General features: G+C 54.4%; 1 protein-coding gene across 1 annotated transcript; it reads right to left on the bottom strand.

Moving 5' to 3' along the window:
- Positions 1 to 10,146: 10,146 nt before the first annotated feature.
- LOC308251058 (U1 small nuclear ribonucleoprotein C) lies at positions 10,147 to 10,900 on the bottom strand. Its single transcript, XM_080674048.1, has one exon. The coding sequence runs from the start codon at positions 10,843 to 10,845 to the stop codon at positions 10,366 to 10,368; it is 480 nt and encodes a 159-aa protein (XP_080530174.1). The 5' UTR covers positions 10,846 to 10,900; the 3' UTR covers positions 10,147 to 10,365.
- Between the last annotated feature and the right edge of the window lie 4,467 nt (positions 10,901 to 15,367).

Raw genomic sequence — 15,367 nt, forward strand, 5'->3', positions numbered from 1 at the left:
CACTGCTCCGTCCCTCTGGGCACAGCCAGGGACGTGGGACTGGCCTGCTGGGTGCAAAGCCAGCCCTTCTGAGAGATGATGCAAGGCTCCCAGCGGGCCCCGGGAACGTGGCCGTGAGTCCTGCCATGGCGACAATTGTCCTGGTTCTCTCTGACCCATGGAGCCGTTTCCCCAGGCAGTTCTGACTACACATGTGCTTTGCTGGCAAGACCAACTCACCACCCTGAGAAAGCTAGGGCGTCCTTGCACCCATTAACCCACTCATTCCACCATCCGTTAGAGGCATTAGCTAACACCTGTCCTGCGTCAGGCTCCCTGCTTAGTCGTAAATAAAGCAATCGATTTCCAAACACTGTGTCCGCCCCAGGCCAGCGATTGGGTAATTGGCCGGAGGGTGCCGAGTCCCTGTGGGTTAGCGGTCCTTGTGCAGAGGGAACACATCCGGACGGGTTCAGCCTCGGCTGACATAAGCTTTCAGTGTGGCTTTTTGAGAACTCAGGGACCCATCCATCAGTTCTGCACAACCACAGAGCCACTTCCTGGGGGGCTGCCGGGCCTTCAAAATCCATCCCTTGGCCCTGACCGGTTTGGCTCAGTGGATAGAGCGCCGGCCTGTGGACTGAAAGGTCCCAGGTTCGATTCCGGTCAAGGGCATGTACCTTGGTTGCGGGCACATCCCCAGTAGGGGGTGTGCAGGAGGCAGCTGATCGATGTTTCTAACTCTCTATCCCTCTCCTTTCCTCTCTGTAAAAAATAAATAAAATATATATTTTTAAAAAAATCCATCCTCTGCTGAACAGAATGACTGATGCCCAGGTCCCCCATGTAATCAGTGCTGCAAACAGCTTATTCCCCAAAGTCGGGCAGCTGCAGCCAGCGCGTTAGCCTCCCCATGGCCCTGAGGTTCTGTATTTCCGGCAAGGCTGCCCGCCAGCAAAAATTCATCAAGCTCCATGTCCTCACCTTCACCTCGAAGCGCCCACTGCCTTCCTGGCTTGTACCGGGAGGCATTCCTAATGGGACACTTGCCTGCCTGGCAGGCAGGGGAGCCACCGGCTCTGGTGTGGGGTGTTCGTTCTTATTTATAGGGAATGTGGTTTGGATCTTCCAGGGCATCGCGGAGGAAATACCCCCACACATTTAAAATATCTTATCTCTGGCCCTGCGGGCGTGGCTGAGTGGTTGAGCGTTGACCTATGAACCAGGAAGTCACCGTTCAATTCCCAGTCAGGGCTCATGCCTGGGTTGTGGGCTCCATCCACAGGAGGGGGCGTGCAGGAGGCAGCCCATCCATGACTCTCTCTCATCATTGATGTTTCTATCTCTCTCTCTCCCGCTCTCCTTCCTTTCTGAAATCAATAAAAATATCTTTTAAACAAGCTTATATCTGAACAAGAGGTAGCCAAAGGGAAATGGAGACACAAGCAGCAACCTTTTTATTACGATGGCCGGGAACGTGTCCGGCCTGAGGGTTTGATTGAACGCCGTCACGTGGCCACAAGAACGGCTTGCAAAGAGGATCCTCCGTGTCCGCCGTCACGGCTCAGTGGAGCTCTGTCCTTTCCCACCGCCCCACGCGTTTTCCAAGGATTGACTGTGGGAGAGCCGCATGTCCCGTGGCAATTTCTCCATCCCACCGTTACAGCTGCTTCCCGTGGAGGGGTCCGTCATGCAGAAACGGCAGGGGGACTGCGTCGTCTATCTCCCAACACTTCCCTGCCTGTCAGACCTCGCTCATTGGAATCGGAGCCTACTGTCCCCCATTTTCCCTCATTTCAGGCCCTGGAGGGGCTAGGGTAGCGGCCACCTGCCTGGGTTTCTGTGGGGAGGCAGGGCCATGGGCCGGCACCGCTGGCCACTTAGGGAACGGTGCAGCGGAGGCCCCGTCATTCATGAATGTATGAAACCGCGTGGCTTCCAGTCACTTTCAGCCAAACATCTGTGTTATTAATATTGAATGAAAGTGCTGTTGGCTGTTAAGCAAACACTGCTATGAAACGCGTACGTATCGTGATCACATCCTCGGCGCGGCGTAGGAGGTCTCCTGTAGGAGAAGCAGGCACTTCCGCGCTCGCTCTTTATCAAACGCGAGAGTGATAGGTAATGAGAGCATCCATCACCACGGAATAATAAAAATGAAATTTACGGCATCGTCCCGACATTAATGTCGTCTCGGAATGCAGCATGTCCCATTTCTCCGGGAGATTAATGTGGGCTTCTTTTAACACTTCACTGTATCCACCTGATGTAGCCCTTCAACTGAGTCTAATTACGAGGGCCTGACGGAGTCCATTTGTGTTGGTCGGCCGATTGGCAAGGGCAGAAGGACCCGGCGGCAGGTTGCGGATTCCCGAGCATCACTCAGCCAGCCTCCTGGGGGAGAGGTGGGCGGGTGAAGATCTTGCCTGAGCCGAGTGTAAAAGCGTTTGGTGGTTCTGCTACGTCTGCCATACATCTAGAATGCAAGTGTGGGAGGGATGGGAGTGAGCAAACAGGGCGACGTATGTCTTCGTTAAGACAGGTGCTGGCAGGGCCAGGAAAGCTGTCTTCCTCTGTGTGTGTAGCTTCTCACGGTCGGCAAAGGGTGGCGGTCATAAGAGATGGCCCCGGAAATGCCTGTTACCCAGCAGGTCTGCACAGTCGCGGTACCGACAGGAACGGATGTTCAGGATCGTGACTCTCCGGCAATCAGAATTGCTGGCGAGCCTTTGTGTTTATTATCAGAGTCCAATGTTGGTTTTAGTGCCAAAGGCATTGGATTGTTTTATAATTCTTCGAGAAGGGAGATCCGTGCGAGGAACAGGTGTAACGCTCCAGTAACCAGAATAGCTGATTGAGACAGACATTCTCATCCGCCAGCCTCGCTGGAGAGTTGACTGAAATGCGCTCATAAAATGTACAAATCGCAGCCCAGCCGAGTGCAGCTTCCCTTACTGTGGCGATGGTGGGAGATGGAGAGGCCAGGCTGGGCCTGCCCCCGAGCCGACCACCGGGGGAGGGGCAGGGTCTCCATACAGTACAGGGAAGAGCTTGTGGGCAGTGGTCTCTACAGAAATGTGTCTGGGCCTCAAAGGACATCCTTGTCTGGAAGCCAAAATGTCTGCCCAGCATGGAACTCTGGGCAGTTCTGGTGCCCAGTGACAGGGGCATAGGGGCCGCATGACGCTCGGTGGGGAGCGGCCTGCCCCACGTGGCTCACCTGCAGAGCGGCAAGGCATGATGACTTCAGAGGCCAGCCCCCGGGCGTCCGGCTTGTCCCCACACCTGGCAGATTTCTCTCTGCCCTGGTCCCGTGTTCCAGCAGCAACGGTCGTCCTCTGGTCTGTAAACATGGCAAGCTCCCTGCCGCCTCAGGACCTTTGCGCAGGTGCCTCTCGCTGCCTGGAGCGTTCATCCCCTTGACATTGGCGTGGCGAGCTCCTTTAGTCATTCCTTTGCAGCATAGATGCCATCTTAATGTTGACCTTCCCTCTTCAGTGGGCATCGGGTCACTTTCCATGATGTCATCTCATGTTAGTACCCTGCACATGTGCCTTGCACCCCAATATTTTCTCAGTTACTTGTTTGGAGTTGACTGTCTCTCTCTCCACGAGGGCAGGGGACTGGTGGCCTCTTCTCAGCTGTGTCCCCAGTGCATATAGCATAGGGTGGGAGCTCATTACAATTCGGTGAAAGGAAGAAAACTGTGCGTTGTTTGGGGGTGACTGTGGTCGAGCATCCATCCAAATCCAACCATCCAGCCACGTCTGTCCAAATCCAGCCGAAACGCGGACGGAGTTGGCCGGAGCCAGGTCTGCCCTGTGCACACATGTGGCCTCAGAAAAGCCCTCGGGGGCTGGTCTGCACAGTGACTGACAGCTGCCTCTCCAGCCTCTTCCCAGACTCGGGAGCCGGGGGCGGGGGGCGGGCGGGGGGAAGACTTTGCATGTGACTCAGAGGTCAAGCTGTTATCACCAGACACAAGCTCCACCCACAAACCACTCATCAGGACCAATTGCTCCCGGTGACACCGGTGGAAGGGATGGCAAGCGTTTCAGGTTCCAGGTTGGTCCGTGGGGTCAGAGGCTGATGTCTCTTTCACCAGCCAGCGATCCTGGTCCTGCGTGAATAATTGCTCTGATTACGTACAATAACCGTGATGTCGATACTGACCGTTTCATTTACGAGGAACATTCCATGGGCTGGATATCGAGCTAATCAACACTGCTTGTGCCGCTGTACCCACTCCTCTGTGACCCGCCTCCCTCCCTCATTTCATGGTTCCACGTGGCCCCATCCCCCGCTGGCCTTCTAGACTCCTGACAAAGTTTCTCATTCACCGATAACCCTGCCTCGAGGGTGCATTCCTTCTCTGTTTCTATCCTTTACTCTGGCTGTCTCTTCAGCGGGAAAACCACATCAGCCTTTTTAACGGGCCCCGTGACGCCAAGCGGGGCCTGAGCGTGGCCGCCGGCGCTGCCCTGGGCAGACACTCTGCAGAGAGAGCGGGGCAAGATCTTCCGATGATCGCCTGCCTGAGCCTTTCTAGGTTCCCTTTATAGATGTTCCAGACAATTCCATCCACGCTGAACTTCCTCGAGGCTTTAAACCAATTGCTCACCCCGGGGCAGTTTGGGGAGTATCAAAGTCATCTGTAAAATGATGGAGGTGAACTGGCTGTTGGGTCAAACCAACACGGTTCTCCTTCTCCCGCAAAGACAGTCTCTGCCCACGGGCAGGCGTTTCCAGCCAGCGGGTCATTCAGGGGCAGCCAGTCCTCGGGAACTGGGCGAGAGTTTTGAATGATTCGAAAGTCTCTACAAAGACTTTCCGTCTGTGAGGTTCATGGAAACCCCACGAGGCCGTTATTCCACTTTCCAACGCAGAGCAGGGTGCCGGGGTGCCCGGGCTCACCCCAGGTGTCAGTTAGAGCTGGGTTTCCAGCCAGGTCTGGCTCCATTGTCATGAGCAACTGGATAGCTACTCCCGAGCCTCCCCCTGCACCCCACACCCATTCCTGGATGTCCTGGTCATATCACTCATTTCTACCCATCAATCTCTGTGGACTAAATCTATGACTCCCACATGTTGCCAGGCCCCAGCAGCCACTGTGACTGGTACCCCAGAAGGCCTGGGAGGGCCCTGTGCAGGCTGGGGGACTCTTCTCCCAGGAGCAAGCTCCTCTCCTGCGTGAGCTGGATTCTTGGGTAAAACCCTGACGAAACTCCCTGGAACGGGGCATCACTGGCTCCGGTTTACTTTCAGTTTTTCCAAAGAGCTTTAATTAAGACTTTAACAGGGGTTCTCAAACTACGGCCCGCGGGCCACATGCGGCCCGCCGAGGACATGTATCCGGCCCGCCGGGTGCCGCTGCCTGTCCTGCTTAGCAGCCGACTCGTCCCGGGCCCGCAGTGCGCATAGGAATTTGTTCATAGTTTTTTTTTTTAAAAACTATAGTCTGGCCCTCCAACGGTCTGAGGGACAGTGAACTGGCCCCCTGTTTAAAAAGTTTGAGGACCCCTGCTTTAATAGAATAAAAAACAGTCAAAGTGTAGCCAGGGCCCAAACTGGAGGTACCACAACCAAGCTGGACCCAGGCTGGGCAAATCCACAGCTTGGAGAAGAGATGCCTCAGAAGCACAGAGGATCTGCCTGGGCTCGGAGTGAGATGGGTGGGGCCTGGGTGGGGGTGGGCGGGGCCTGGACAGAACTAATGGAGTTCTGGACCCATCAGCCGAGGTTGCAAGAGGGGTAACTGGAGGACAACCTGGAGGGCAAACCTGAGAGGAGGTGTGACTGAGGGGGCCTTTGGACGTGAGACCCAGCTCTGTGCTTGCCAGCTGTGGAAGACAAGCCAGGTCCTTGTCTTCAGTTTGCTCATCAGGAAACCTCTGTGCTTGTCCAATGCGTGGTACATGCAAATCCCTGGCACAGGGCCTGGCACCCAGGCGGCTCTAGGATTGAGTTCTCTTCTCTCCTTCCCCTGGCTTTCTCATGCTCGGCCCTTCAGAGGCCTGGGCAGTGCACGTGAACTTGTGTGTGCCTCGATGGGGCCTGAAATGTGTCTGCGTGTGTCCTCCTCTTGGGGAAAGTTCAACGGACCAGGAACCAGGGACCAGGGACCAGGAGACCCAAGTTCCAGCCTCAGCACTGCCACCCCGCCTGCTGTGTGACCTTCAGCCACCCAGAGGCAATTGTCCCACCTAAAAAGGGAGGGTTTGGGGCTAGAGAAGGGGCTTCTAGCTTCCCCAAGTCCAAGGAACCCTGGATTCACAAGAACATTCCCACAAAACCCACACAGTCCTGGCTTCTCTGGCTCCAAAATGAGGTCACACTTAGGAGTCCCCTGTGGGTGCTATGGGTGAGGGTCCCCTGCCTTCCAGCTCCCACTAAGTCTCCATATGCCCACTCCAATGGCTCATGGGCCTGTGTGTGTATATATGTGTGTGTGTGGTGGGGGTGCTGGCCACAGTCCCTGCCCATTGTGGGAATGCGATGCCCACAGGCCAAGGGTGAGTCTAGATTTAACCGAGGGGGCTGGGCGTTGCTGAGGGGAACCTGGCCACCCCCGAGGAGTGGGGTGTATGCATGGGTGGGGAGCAGCACACCTGTGTGCTATCGTCTCTGAGCAGAGGCAGTCAGCGGAAGCCTACGTGCATCTCCAAGACAAAATGGGGTGAGTGCCTGAATTTCCCGAATAATTCAGTGTGGTTCCCTTTAAGAAACAAACTCCCCTGATCCACATTAAATGATCCCATTTACCAAAATCAATGGACACCCACTTTTTCAGGAACACAATCTATATATATAAAAGCCTAAGCAACCGAATGACCGGAACGACCGAATGACCGGAACGACCTGTCGACCAGTTACTATGACACACACTGACCACCAGGGGGCAGATGCTCAATGCAGGAACTGCCCCCTGGTGGTCAGTGCAGTCCCACAGCCAACCTCCCGTGGTCCCTCCCCCCGGCTGGCCAGCTCCCCCGATAGGCCTTGATCACTGGCCAGGCCAAGGGACCCCACCTGTGCATGAATTTGTGCACTGGGCCTCTAGTATTAGATAATGCAAGGGCAGACCGGAACAGATATTTTATCTCCTTGCATAATCAGCTCTATATTCCCCTCTTACCTTCTGAAGCAGGCAGTGGAGTTGCAAGAACCCAGTTTGGGATTTCAGAATGTCTACAGTCGAGAATGGCGGAAGTTTGAGCTTGAGGTCCTATGAGCAAACCAACCCGGAAAATCGTTTCATCAATGACAAAAGGAGCAGGTTGGCGGTTGACAAGCATTCATTTCCTTCCTGTCTCCTATGCCGTTCCCTTGGTGGCGTGGGATCTCCTCGCCTATCGCGACTGCCCTCGGAGCATATACCATGACCCTCTCCTTCCTTCCAAATTGGGAGGCTTCTCACAGACAACAAATGGTTTACTGAGACCCTAATTTGTTTGTCAATGTGTGTCAATTCCATCTAGGTTTTCTTCCCTCCTTCAGGCTCTATTATGGGTTGATTCGTGTCCTCCCTCCAATTGACATGCTAAAGTATAATCTCCCAGAACCCCCAGAATGTGACAGAATGCTCCTCAACTTACATTGGGGGTAACATCTTGATAAACCCATTGTAAACTGAAAATATCGCAGATTGAAAATATCAAGTCAAAAATGCATTTAATGCATCTAACCTACCAAACACTTTAGCTCAGGCTAGCCTGCCTTAAACGTGCTCAGAGCAGTCGCATTAGCCTCCAGTTGGGTGCAATCATCACACACAAAGCCTGTTTTATAATAAAGTGTTTACTTTGCATGTAATTTATATGATTATGGCCTGCCACCGTGATGGGCAATTATCATGTCATCTCAAGAGCAGTTGCCTTCCTCCTCTTCTCACCAGAAGCAGGAGACACAGATGGGCGTTTTGTAGACGTGGTGGCACGTGAAAACGCAAAACACGGAATCCAAGAGCCGCTGGGGACACAGTGCGCAGCAGAGTGCCGGCGGCTTCCCCAGCCATTGGCTGACCAGAAGCAGAGGCTCTCTGCCCAGCATATCGAGAGCCCGGGAAACGATCAAAATTCAAAGTTCAAAGAATGGTTTCTGCTGAGTGAATATCACTTTTGCAGCCTCATAAAGTCGAACCATCGTAAGTCAGAGGCCGTTGTATCTGGAATTAGGGTCTTCCAGGGGTCCTCAAACTTTTTAAACAGGGGGCCAGTTCACTGTCCCTCAGACCGTTGGAGGGCTGGACTATAGTTTTACAAAAAACAACTATGAACAAATTCCTATCTGCACTGCGGGCCCGGGACGAGTTGGCTGCTAAGCAGGACAGGCAGCGGCACCCGGCGGGCCAGATAAATGTCCTCGGCGGGCCGCATGTGGCCCGCGGGCCGTAGTTTGAGGACGCCTGGTTGCAGATGATTACATGAGGCCATTAGGATGGCCCTCCTCCCATAGGATGGGTCCTAACGAAAAGGGGAATGTGGACACAGAGACACACAGCGGGGAGATGAAGTGGAGACAGACACACAGGGAGAAGACAGCCGTCCTCCAGCCACGGGGAGGGGCCAGGAGCAGATCCTTCCTCCCAGCCTCAGAAGGACCGGCCCTGCCCACACCATACAGCTCTGTTGTGTGAGCCGTGGACCTGCGGTATTTACGACAGCGGCCCCAGGAATCTGATACGGGCTCTAAGCAGGAAGCTCCCTTCTTTGCACTTCCTTGCTTCAAGGGTTTTCCAGAAAGCAGTGCGGGAAACTGTATTATTGCTCTCTTTGTAAAAGCCAATTACAGAAAAGACGGTGCTTGGAGTTCCAGAAAGAGAGGAGAGGGCCCCTTCCTGTCACTTCCCAGATGGCTTCTGAGTGTCACCCCTTCCCGCCCCACCCCCACTCCAGACCTCCAGCCACCTGGAGTGACTGCCAGATAACTCACCTCTGGGCCCAGGGGCCTCCCGGCCAGGGGCGGAGGACCAGCAGCTGGAACCCGCCATCTGGGGCTGGCGGCGGTCATCGGGGTCCGATCAGAAAGCCCGGCTTTTGAAATGAGGCTGCTTATTGTTCCTGACCACGTCCTCCCAGCTTTCCTGAATCACTAGGGAAATTCTTGCGCAAGAAAACGAGGGTTTCCACCTGCCCCTGGATTGTTCTGGGGGAGCATTTACCCCCCGTGGCCAGCAGGGAGCAGCAGCATGCACCAAAGGCATGTGCTGGGTCCAAGGGGGGGGGGGGCTGGGAGGAGGAACCCTCTGCACAGCTGGAGGTCTAGGCCAGACTCACCCCTCCCCTGTGTCCCCCACAGCTCTCTGACCCTACAGCAACTAGAAATGAGCCTGGGGCATTGTTTCTCCAAATACCTCGGGTCCCTCATTGAGGGGCAGGCACACACAGAGACTAAGGGTGTGGGGGCCACTTCATTCATCCACATCTGAGGGCCACGGGGGCCTCCTAAGGGGCACATACTCCCACCCAGGCGGCTCCTGGCTTCGCCCGGTGGAAGGTTTGTCACCTGTGCTCTCTGATGAGACCCTGGAAGTCTCTCCTCTGCCCCCTAGGGACAGCCCACAGGGAAGATCAACCCTTTGGGGAGAAGCCATCACACAGTCACCGGTTGCATGAGGATGTTCCTTCTTTCTTTCTGGTCTTTGTGTGCGTGTGTGTGTGTGTGTGTGTGTGTGTGTGTGTGTGTGTGTGTGTTTTATGGGATGAGGGCTGCCAGCTGTTCCCAAATCTCATGCCAGGTGCATGGACCTGCCAGGCTAATTGGGTCAGGACCTCATCGGCTTGCAAGCTGCCCACATGTCGTCTTGACAAGGGCTCGTCGCTCTGAGATTAAATTCTTCCTTCCGCGGAGACAGGGCCCATCTTTCCTGGTAAAATATGATCTTCTATCAACATCGGTGCCCTGCGCTCTGATTGGACCTGATCGCCAGGGCTCTGTGCTCGGCCTGGGGGGACTTGGCCATGGGGTCCAGAGATGACTCCGACAAGCGCCTTCAGAGGGGCCGTGGGCAAGCCCTGTCCGAGGGGCTGAGAGCGTGGGAAGAGAGAAAGCTGGCCGGAGGATGTGGATCATTCTTCAGAGAGTTTTACTCCCAAGGCGAGCAGAGTCAAGGAGTCACGACCTCCCTTTTTCTTTTATTTTTTTTTATTTTTTATTTTTTTTAACAAAAAGAGTTGATGTTTTTATTTTCACATTTCACAATACAAATGAAAATTGCTTTTTTTTTTTGTCCCACTACTCCCCTCAAACACTATTCTCTCTTAGATAGGAAGAGGGAGTGAGTCTTCCTTGTCTACTGTTAGAAAACACCCAGAGTCACAGCACCTTGATCTCCTGTGAAATAAAACAAGTAATAAAAGCCTGATAGAAAGAGGATCCCCTTTCTCTTTATCTGTCTGGTCGAGTCATTCCGGGCCGAGTGGGCACCATCATGGGACGGGCCGGAGGTCTCATCATTGGGGGCCCAGGCATCATTGGCATGTGCCCTCCCATAGGCGGCCTCATTCCAGGAGCAGGTCCCACTGGCATCATCCCAGGAGGAGGAGGACCCATCATTGGCATCATGGGAGGGCCCCCCATATGGGGTGCTGGCATCATACCGGGGCGAGGTGGACCCGGAAGACTGGGGGGAGGTGGGATCATTGCCCCTGCAGGAGGTGGAGCTGAGAATGGAGTAGGAGGTATTTTTCCTTGCTGAAATGCTGCAGTTGTTTTGTCAATCAGGCTCTGAGCCTGCTCTTCCATCCATTTCTGATAGTAGTCTTTCACATTCTCTTTGTGTTTCCTACCACTGCAGTGTGTCTTTCTCACAGATGGAGAGTCATGGGTGAGGTATGTATCGCAGTAGTCACAATAAAACTTCGGCATGTTGTTCTGCAGGCAGTTGGCACTCCGACGGCCACTCTGCGACCGCGCCGCCGGCAATGACCCTCCCTTTTTCTTTTATTTAAAAACATTTTTTTTTAGACGGCAGAAAGAACAGCTTTTTACGCTGCTGCTGGAATGATCCAGTAGCCGTCACAAAAGTGAGGACATTGCAGGGGAGAGGGGCTTGTTGCTGGAGCCAGGACCCGGGTGGCGGGAGGGGAGGGTGTGGTGCCCAGACAGGCCTGGGTGGTCCTTGGAGGAGAAGGCTCCTGTGGGCTGAGTTTACGGAGCCGTGTGTCAGGCAGAGGAAGTGATGGAGCGCCTGTCCAGCCCTCCCATGGGTTTTCCCCGCCTCTCAACGTCTTGGAGCCCTTTACGACCTGCAAACCGTAGAAAGCCTGTCACGATACAAATGATTCTTGTCCATCGAGATGCAAACGAAGTGCGTCCACTGGAAAGCCATTTATTGCCGCCCCTGGACAGACCAGTTCGCAGATTCATTTCCGCGTTCCTTATTGCGACTCTCTCAGTTCTCCTGTGGGCAACATCTCCTGGGTCTCTCATTAACCGAGTTAAAGATGATCTCCAGCCAAAACCGGTTTGGCTCAGTGGATAGAGCGTCGGCCTGCGGACTGAAGGGTCCCAGGTTCGATTCCGGTCAAGGGCACGTAACTTGGTTGCAGGCACATCCCCAGTAGGAGGTGTGCAGGAGGCGGCTGATCGATGTTTCTATCTCTCTATCCCTCTTCCTTCCGTTCTGTAAAAAATCAATAAAATATATTAAAAAAAAAAAAAGATGATCTCCAACATGTAGTCACTTTGGATGTGTCTGACAGCCATTATTTTGACTTTTTTTTAAAAAATATATATATATATATTTTATTGCTTTTTTACAGGGAGGAAGGGAGAGGGATAGAGAGTTAGAAACATCGATGAGAGAGAAACATCGATCAGCTGCTTCCTGCACACCCCCTACTGGAGATGTGCCCACAACCAAGGTACATGCCCTTGACGGGAATCGAACCTGGGACCGCTCAGTCCGCAGGCCGACGCTCTATCCACTGAGCCAAACCGGTTAGGGCCATTATTTTGACTTTTAAACAAGGGTCCTTCACAAGATGCTGATAGGTGGTCGCTGTCCTTGCATAGTCTCCTCGGATGGGTTAAATGCTCCCCCCTCCCCTCACCAGCTCTGGGCAAAAGCAGGCCTCTCTGTGAAACCCTCACCTGGGGGGTGCTGGGTGACAGCAGGAAACATGGGCCACCTCTTAGGGACTCTGCAGTTGTCCCCGTGAGCTGAGTTCTGGTCAGGCTGTGGCCCAGCCCTCCCAAGAGTGCCAGCAGTGCCCCCGGCCTGCCAGGTTGGAGGGAGCCTCCGTTTGTATTGGCGCTGCAGGGTGTCTAGCAACACATCCGATGTCACCCCCAAACCCCTCTGAAGGCTCTGGGGGTGGGGGGGTCCTTCCTGCCTCTTCTAGCCTCTGGGGACTCCCAGCAATCCTCGTGCCTTTGGCTTGCGGACACATCACTCCACTCTATTTCCGTCTTTAGTGGCTTCCTCTCTGTGTGTTCCTGTGGGTTTCCTTTCCTCTCTGTCACAGACACCTGCCATGCTGGGTTTAGCCACGCTTCTCCAGCACCTGCCTTCACCTTCGTCCTGGGCTGTGCTGTGTCCGGGCGGCCAAGCCCACAGGGACGTGGGGCCCACTGTGGCATGTCGTCAGCAGAACGTGACATCTGTGGGCAGCTCTGCAGCAGGGGTCCTCAAACTACGGCCCGCGGGCCACATGCGGCCCGCCGAGGACACTGATCCGGCCCGCCGAGGACATTGATCCGGCCCGCCGGGTGCCGCTGCCTGTCCTGCTTAGCAGCCGATGCGTCCCGGGCCCGCAGTGCGCATAGGAATTTGTTCATAGTTTTTTTTTTAAACTATAGTCCGGCCCTCCAACGGTCTGAGGGACAGTGAACTGGCCCCCGTTTAAAAAGTTTGGGGACCCCTGCTCTGCAGCCTCTGGGGCAGAAGCTCAGGTGTCTGACATAAATTCCTGGTGCAAATAGAACCTGTAAACTCAAGTACGCCCCGTATCACAAATCCACTTTTATGAGAGAAGACAACTTCCCATGTAGAGAGTCCTTTTTTCACTAAGTGAGAGCTATGTCCGACACGCAGAGGGAGGAAGATGAAAGGACTCTCCACCAACCCGCTAGGCCCCCACACGGCGCGTGAAATGAAAAGAGCCACTCACGTGTCTTATGTTAATTAAATGCCGTGGCCGTGACTCGGCCCAGAGAGAAGGGCAGCATGGGTTCTTTGTCAGGCTGTCCAGAGCCTTGTCCTGCGGGAAGGAAGTGGGGTGCGCTGGGCCTTGTCTGTTTATGCTGATCACCTTGAGCATCTCCGCCCTGCGGCGCCCACATGGCACCCGGAGGTCTTAGGAGCAGATCTGGGAGCTGCTGACAAATGGAACAGTGCCTGGGCTTGGGGGGCCTGGGTTCTGGGTGCACGATGGGGCTTGGGAAGCCTTGAATATGAGCCCGGGGGGGTCTCTGCCCTGCACCTCCCAGCTCGGCCTCTGTGACCCTCATCTCCCCCTTGGTATCATGATCATGATGCCAGCGGCCACCTCAAAGGCTGCTGGGAGCATTCAATGCCTCTTTCCATGCAAAGGGCCGTGCGTGCCGTGAGAATTCCTTGAACGCCAGCCACTGTTGTCCACACACGTTTGATTTGGGCACACATAAGTCTGGAATGATCGGCAGTAAGGGGTGGGCTTTGCCCCCTGAGAACCACCCCCTGCCAGGAAGGGGCGCCTTCTCCCCTCTCAAACTCCCGGGAGGCCGTTATCAAATGGGAGCCCAGCAGGCTCTGTCTGCCCGCGGCATCCAACCCTCACAGACCTGCAGCCATGACTACGCCCCCACCCTTGCCTGCTCTTTAAAGTAAACAAGCAGCTCACCCCCGGGAGCTTACAGATTGGGAGGCTGGGAACACATCCATTTGTCTGAAGCCGTTGGAGGGAAAGATGACACTCTTTAGCGCCGCGCAGGGCTGACTCACGGTGTGGAGGTATGCAACTGCACCGGCTGCTTTGAGGGTCAAGTGTAATTTTAGAGTAGAGTTGGCATGATTCGTGATAGAGCTGTTACACTTACCAAAAAGAAAAAGGAAAAAAGAGGGGGGAAATTCAGTGCCAAGCTAGGATGATGGCTCTTTTTATGGAAGGTTTCCCAAAACATTGAAGAGGGAGTTGTTTTGAGACCCAAAGAGTCTGCAATCGCCTCTTCCCGCTAAGCAGGTCTTTGTTCCAAATGTCTAGAGGTCATGGTCATGTGCCCAGCTAAGGTGTGCTCCATGGTTCACACAGCAGGTTCAGCGTGCCCCAGGTTCCATTCAGTTCCTCCCGTTATCTCGCCATTTCATTTGAGGAAGTGGATTGGACAACGTCCATTCAGGACAAATGGACTATAGGAAGTGCTTAGGGCAGGGGTGGGCAAACTTTTTGACTCGAGGGCCTCAATGGGTTCTTAAACTGGACCAGAGGGCTGGAACAAAAGCATGGATGGAGTGTTTGTGGGAACTAATATAAATTCAAAGTAAAGGAGCGGAAGGGAGAGCAAGAGAACCCTCCGCTCTTTCGGCTCCACGGGCCGGATAGAACAGCCGAACGGGCCGGATCCGGCCCGCGGGCCGTAGTTTGCCCACGGCTGGGTTAGGGGGTGGCACCCAGGGAATATCTGAAGGACTTTAAACCACATGCACCTTGCATACTATTATGAAGGAGAAATAGCCCAGCTGGTGGTGTTCAGTGGCTCAGCGTGGACTTATGAACCAGGAGGTCATGGTTCAATTCCACATCAGGGCACACGCCCGGGTTGTGGTCTCGATCCCCAGTGTGGGGAGTGCAGGAGGCAGCCGATCAACGATTCTCTCTCATCATGGATGTTTCTATCTCTCTCCTTCTCCCTTCCTCTCTGAAATCAATAAAAATCTTTAAAAAAATAAAATAAACGAGAAATAGAACTCAAAAGTTCTTAGCCACGGTTTCCTCATCTGTCCAATGAGGCTGCCTGTCGGACGGACACCTTGGGGGTAAAGTGAGGACAAGGGGCTTTGGGAATGTCAAGGTCGCCCATCCCTCCGCGGGGGCAGCTGGGTTACCTGCCTGCTGCACGGGGCGGCCTCCCGGACCCTCCCTGTCTCCCTCTCCCGCCTTTCCGTAAGAGAGGTGGATCTCAGAGCCACGTGTATCGACAAAGGCTGCTTGGGAAGAAACACCGGCTGAATCCGGGCCAGGTGCCTCTTTCTTGGTTTGTTTCGGGGGGAAGAAAAGTTGAGAATCAATAACCAAAGGCTTGAACTAGTTCAAGTTTATTTTTCAAAATAACCAAGAGTAGGATTGAAGCTCCCCGTCTGCCCCCTCATTCCCAAAGAGGAGCCCTTACACCTCGAATTCCAACTCTCTCCGTGCTTGCATGGTTCTCCGCTCCTGGCCTCAGGCTTCTGGGCCGGCTCCCCGGGCTT

Source organism: Plecotus auritus (genome assembly GCF_963455305.1).
Source record: "Plecotus auritus genome assembly, chromosome: 6".
In the NCBI taxonomy this organism is placed as follows: Eukaryota; Metazoa; Chordata; class Mammalia; order Chiroptera; family Vespertilionidae; genus Plecotus; species Plecotus auritus.

Coding starts and splice junctions, on each gene's coding strand:
- LOC308251058 (XM_080674048.1), bottom strand. CDS start 10,845: ATGCCGAAGTTTTATTGTGACTACTGCGATACATACCTCACCCATGAC.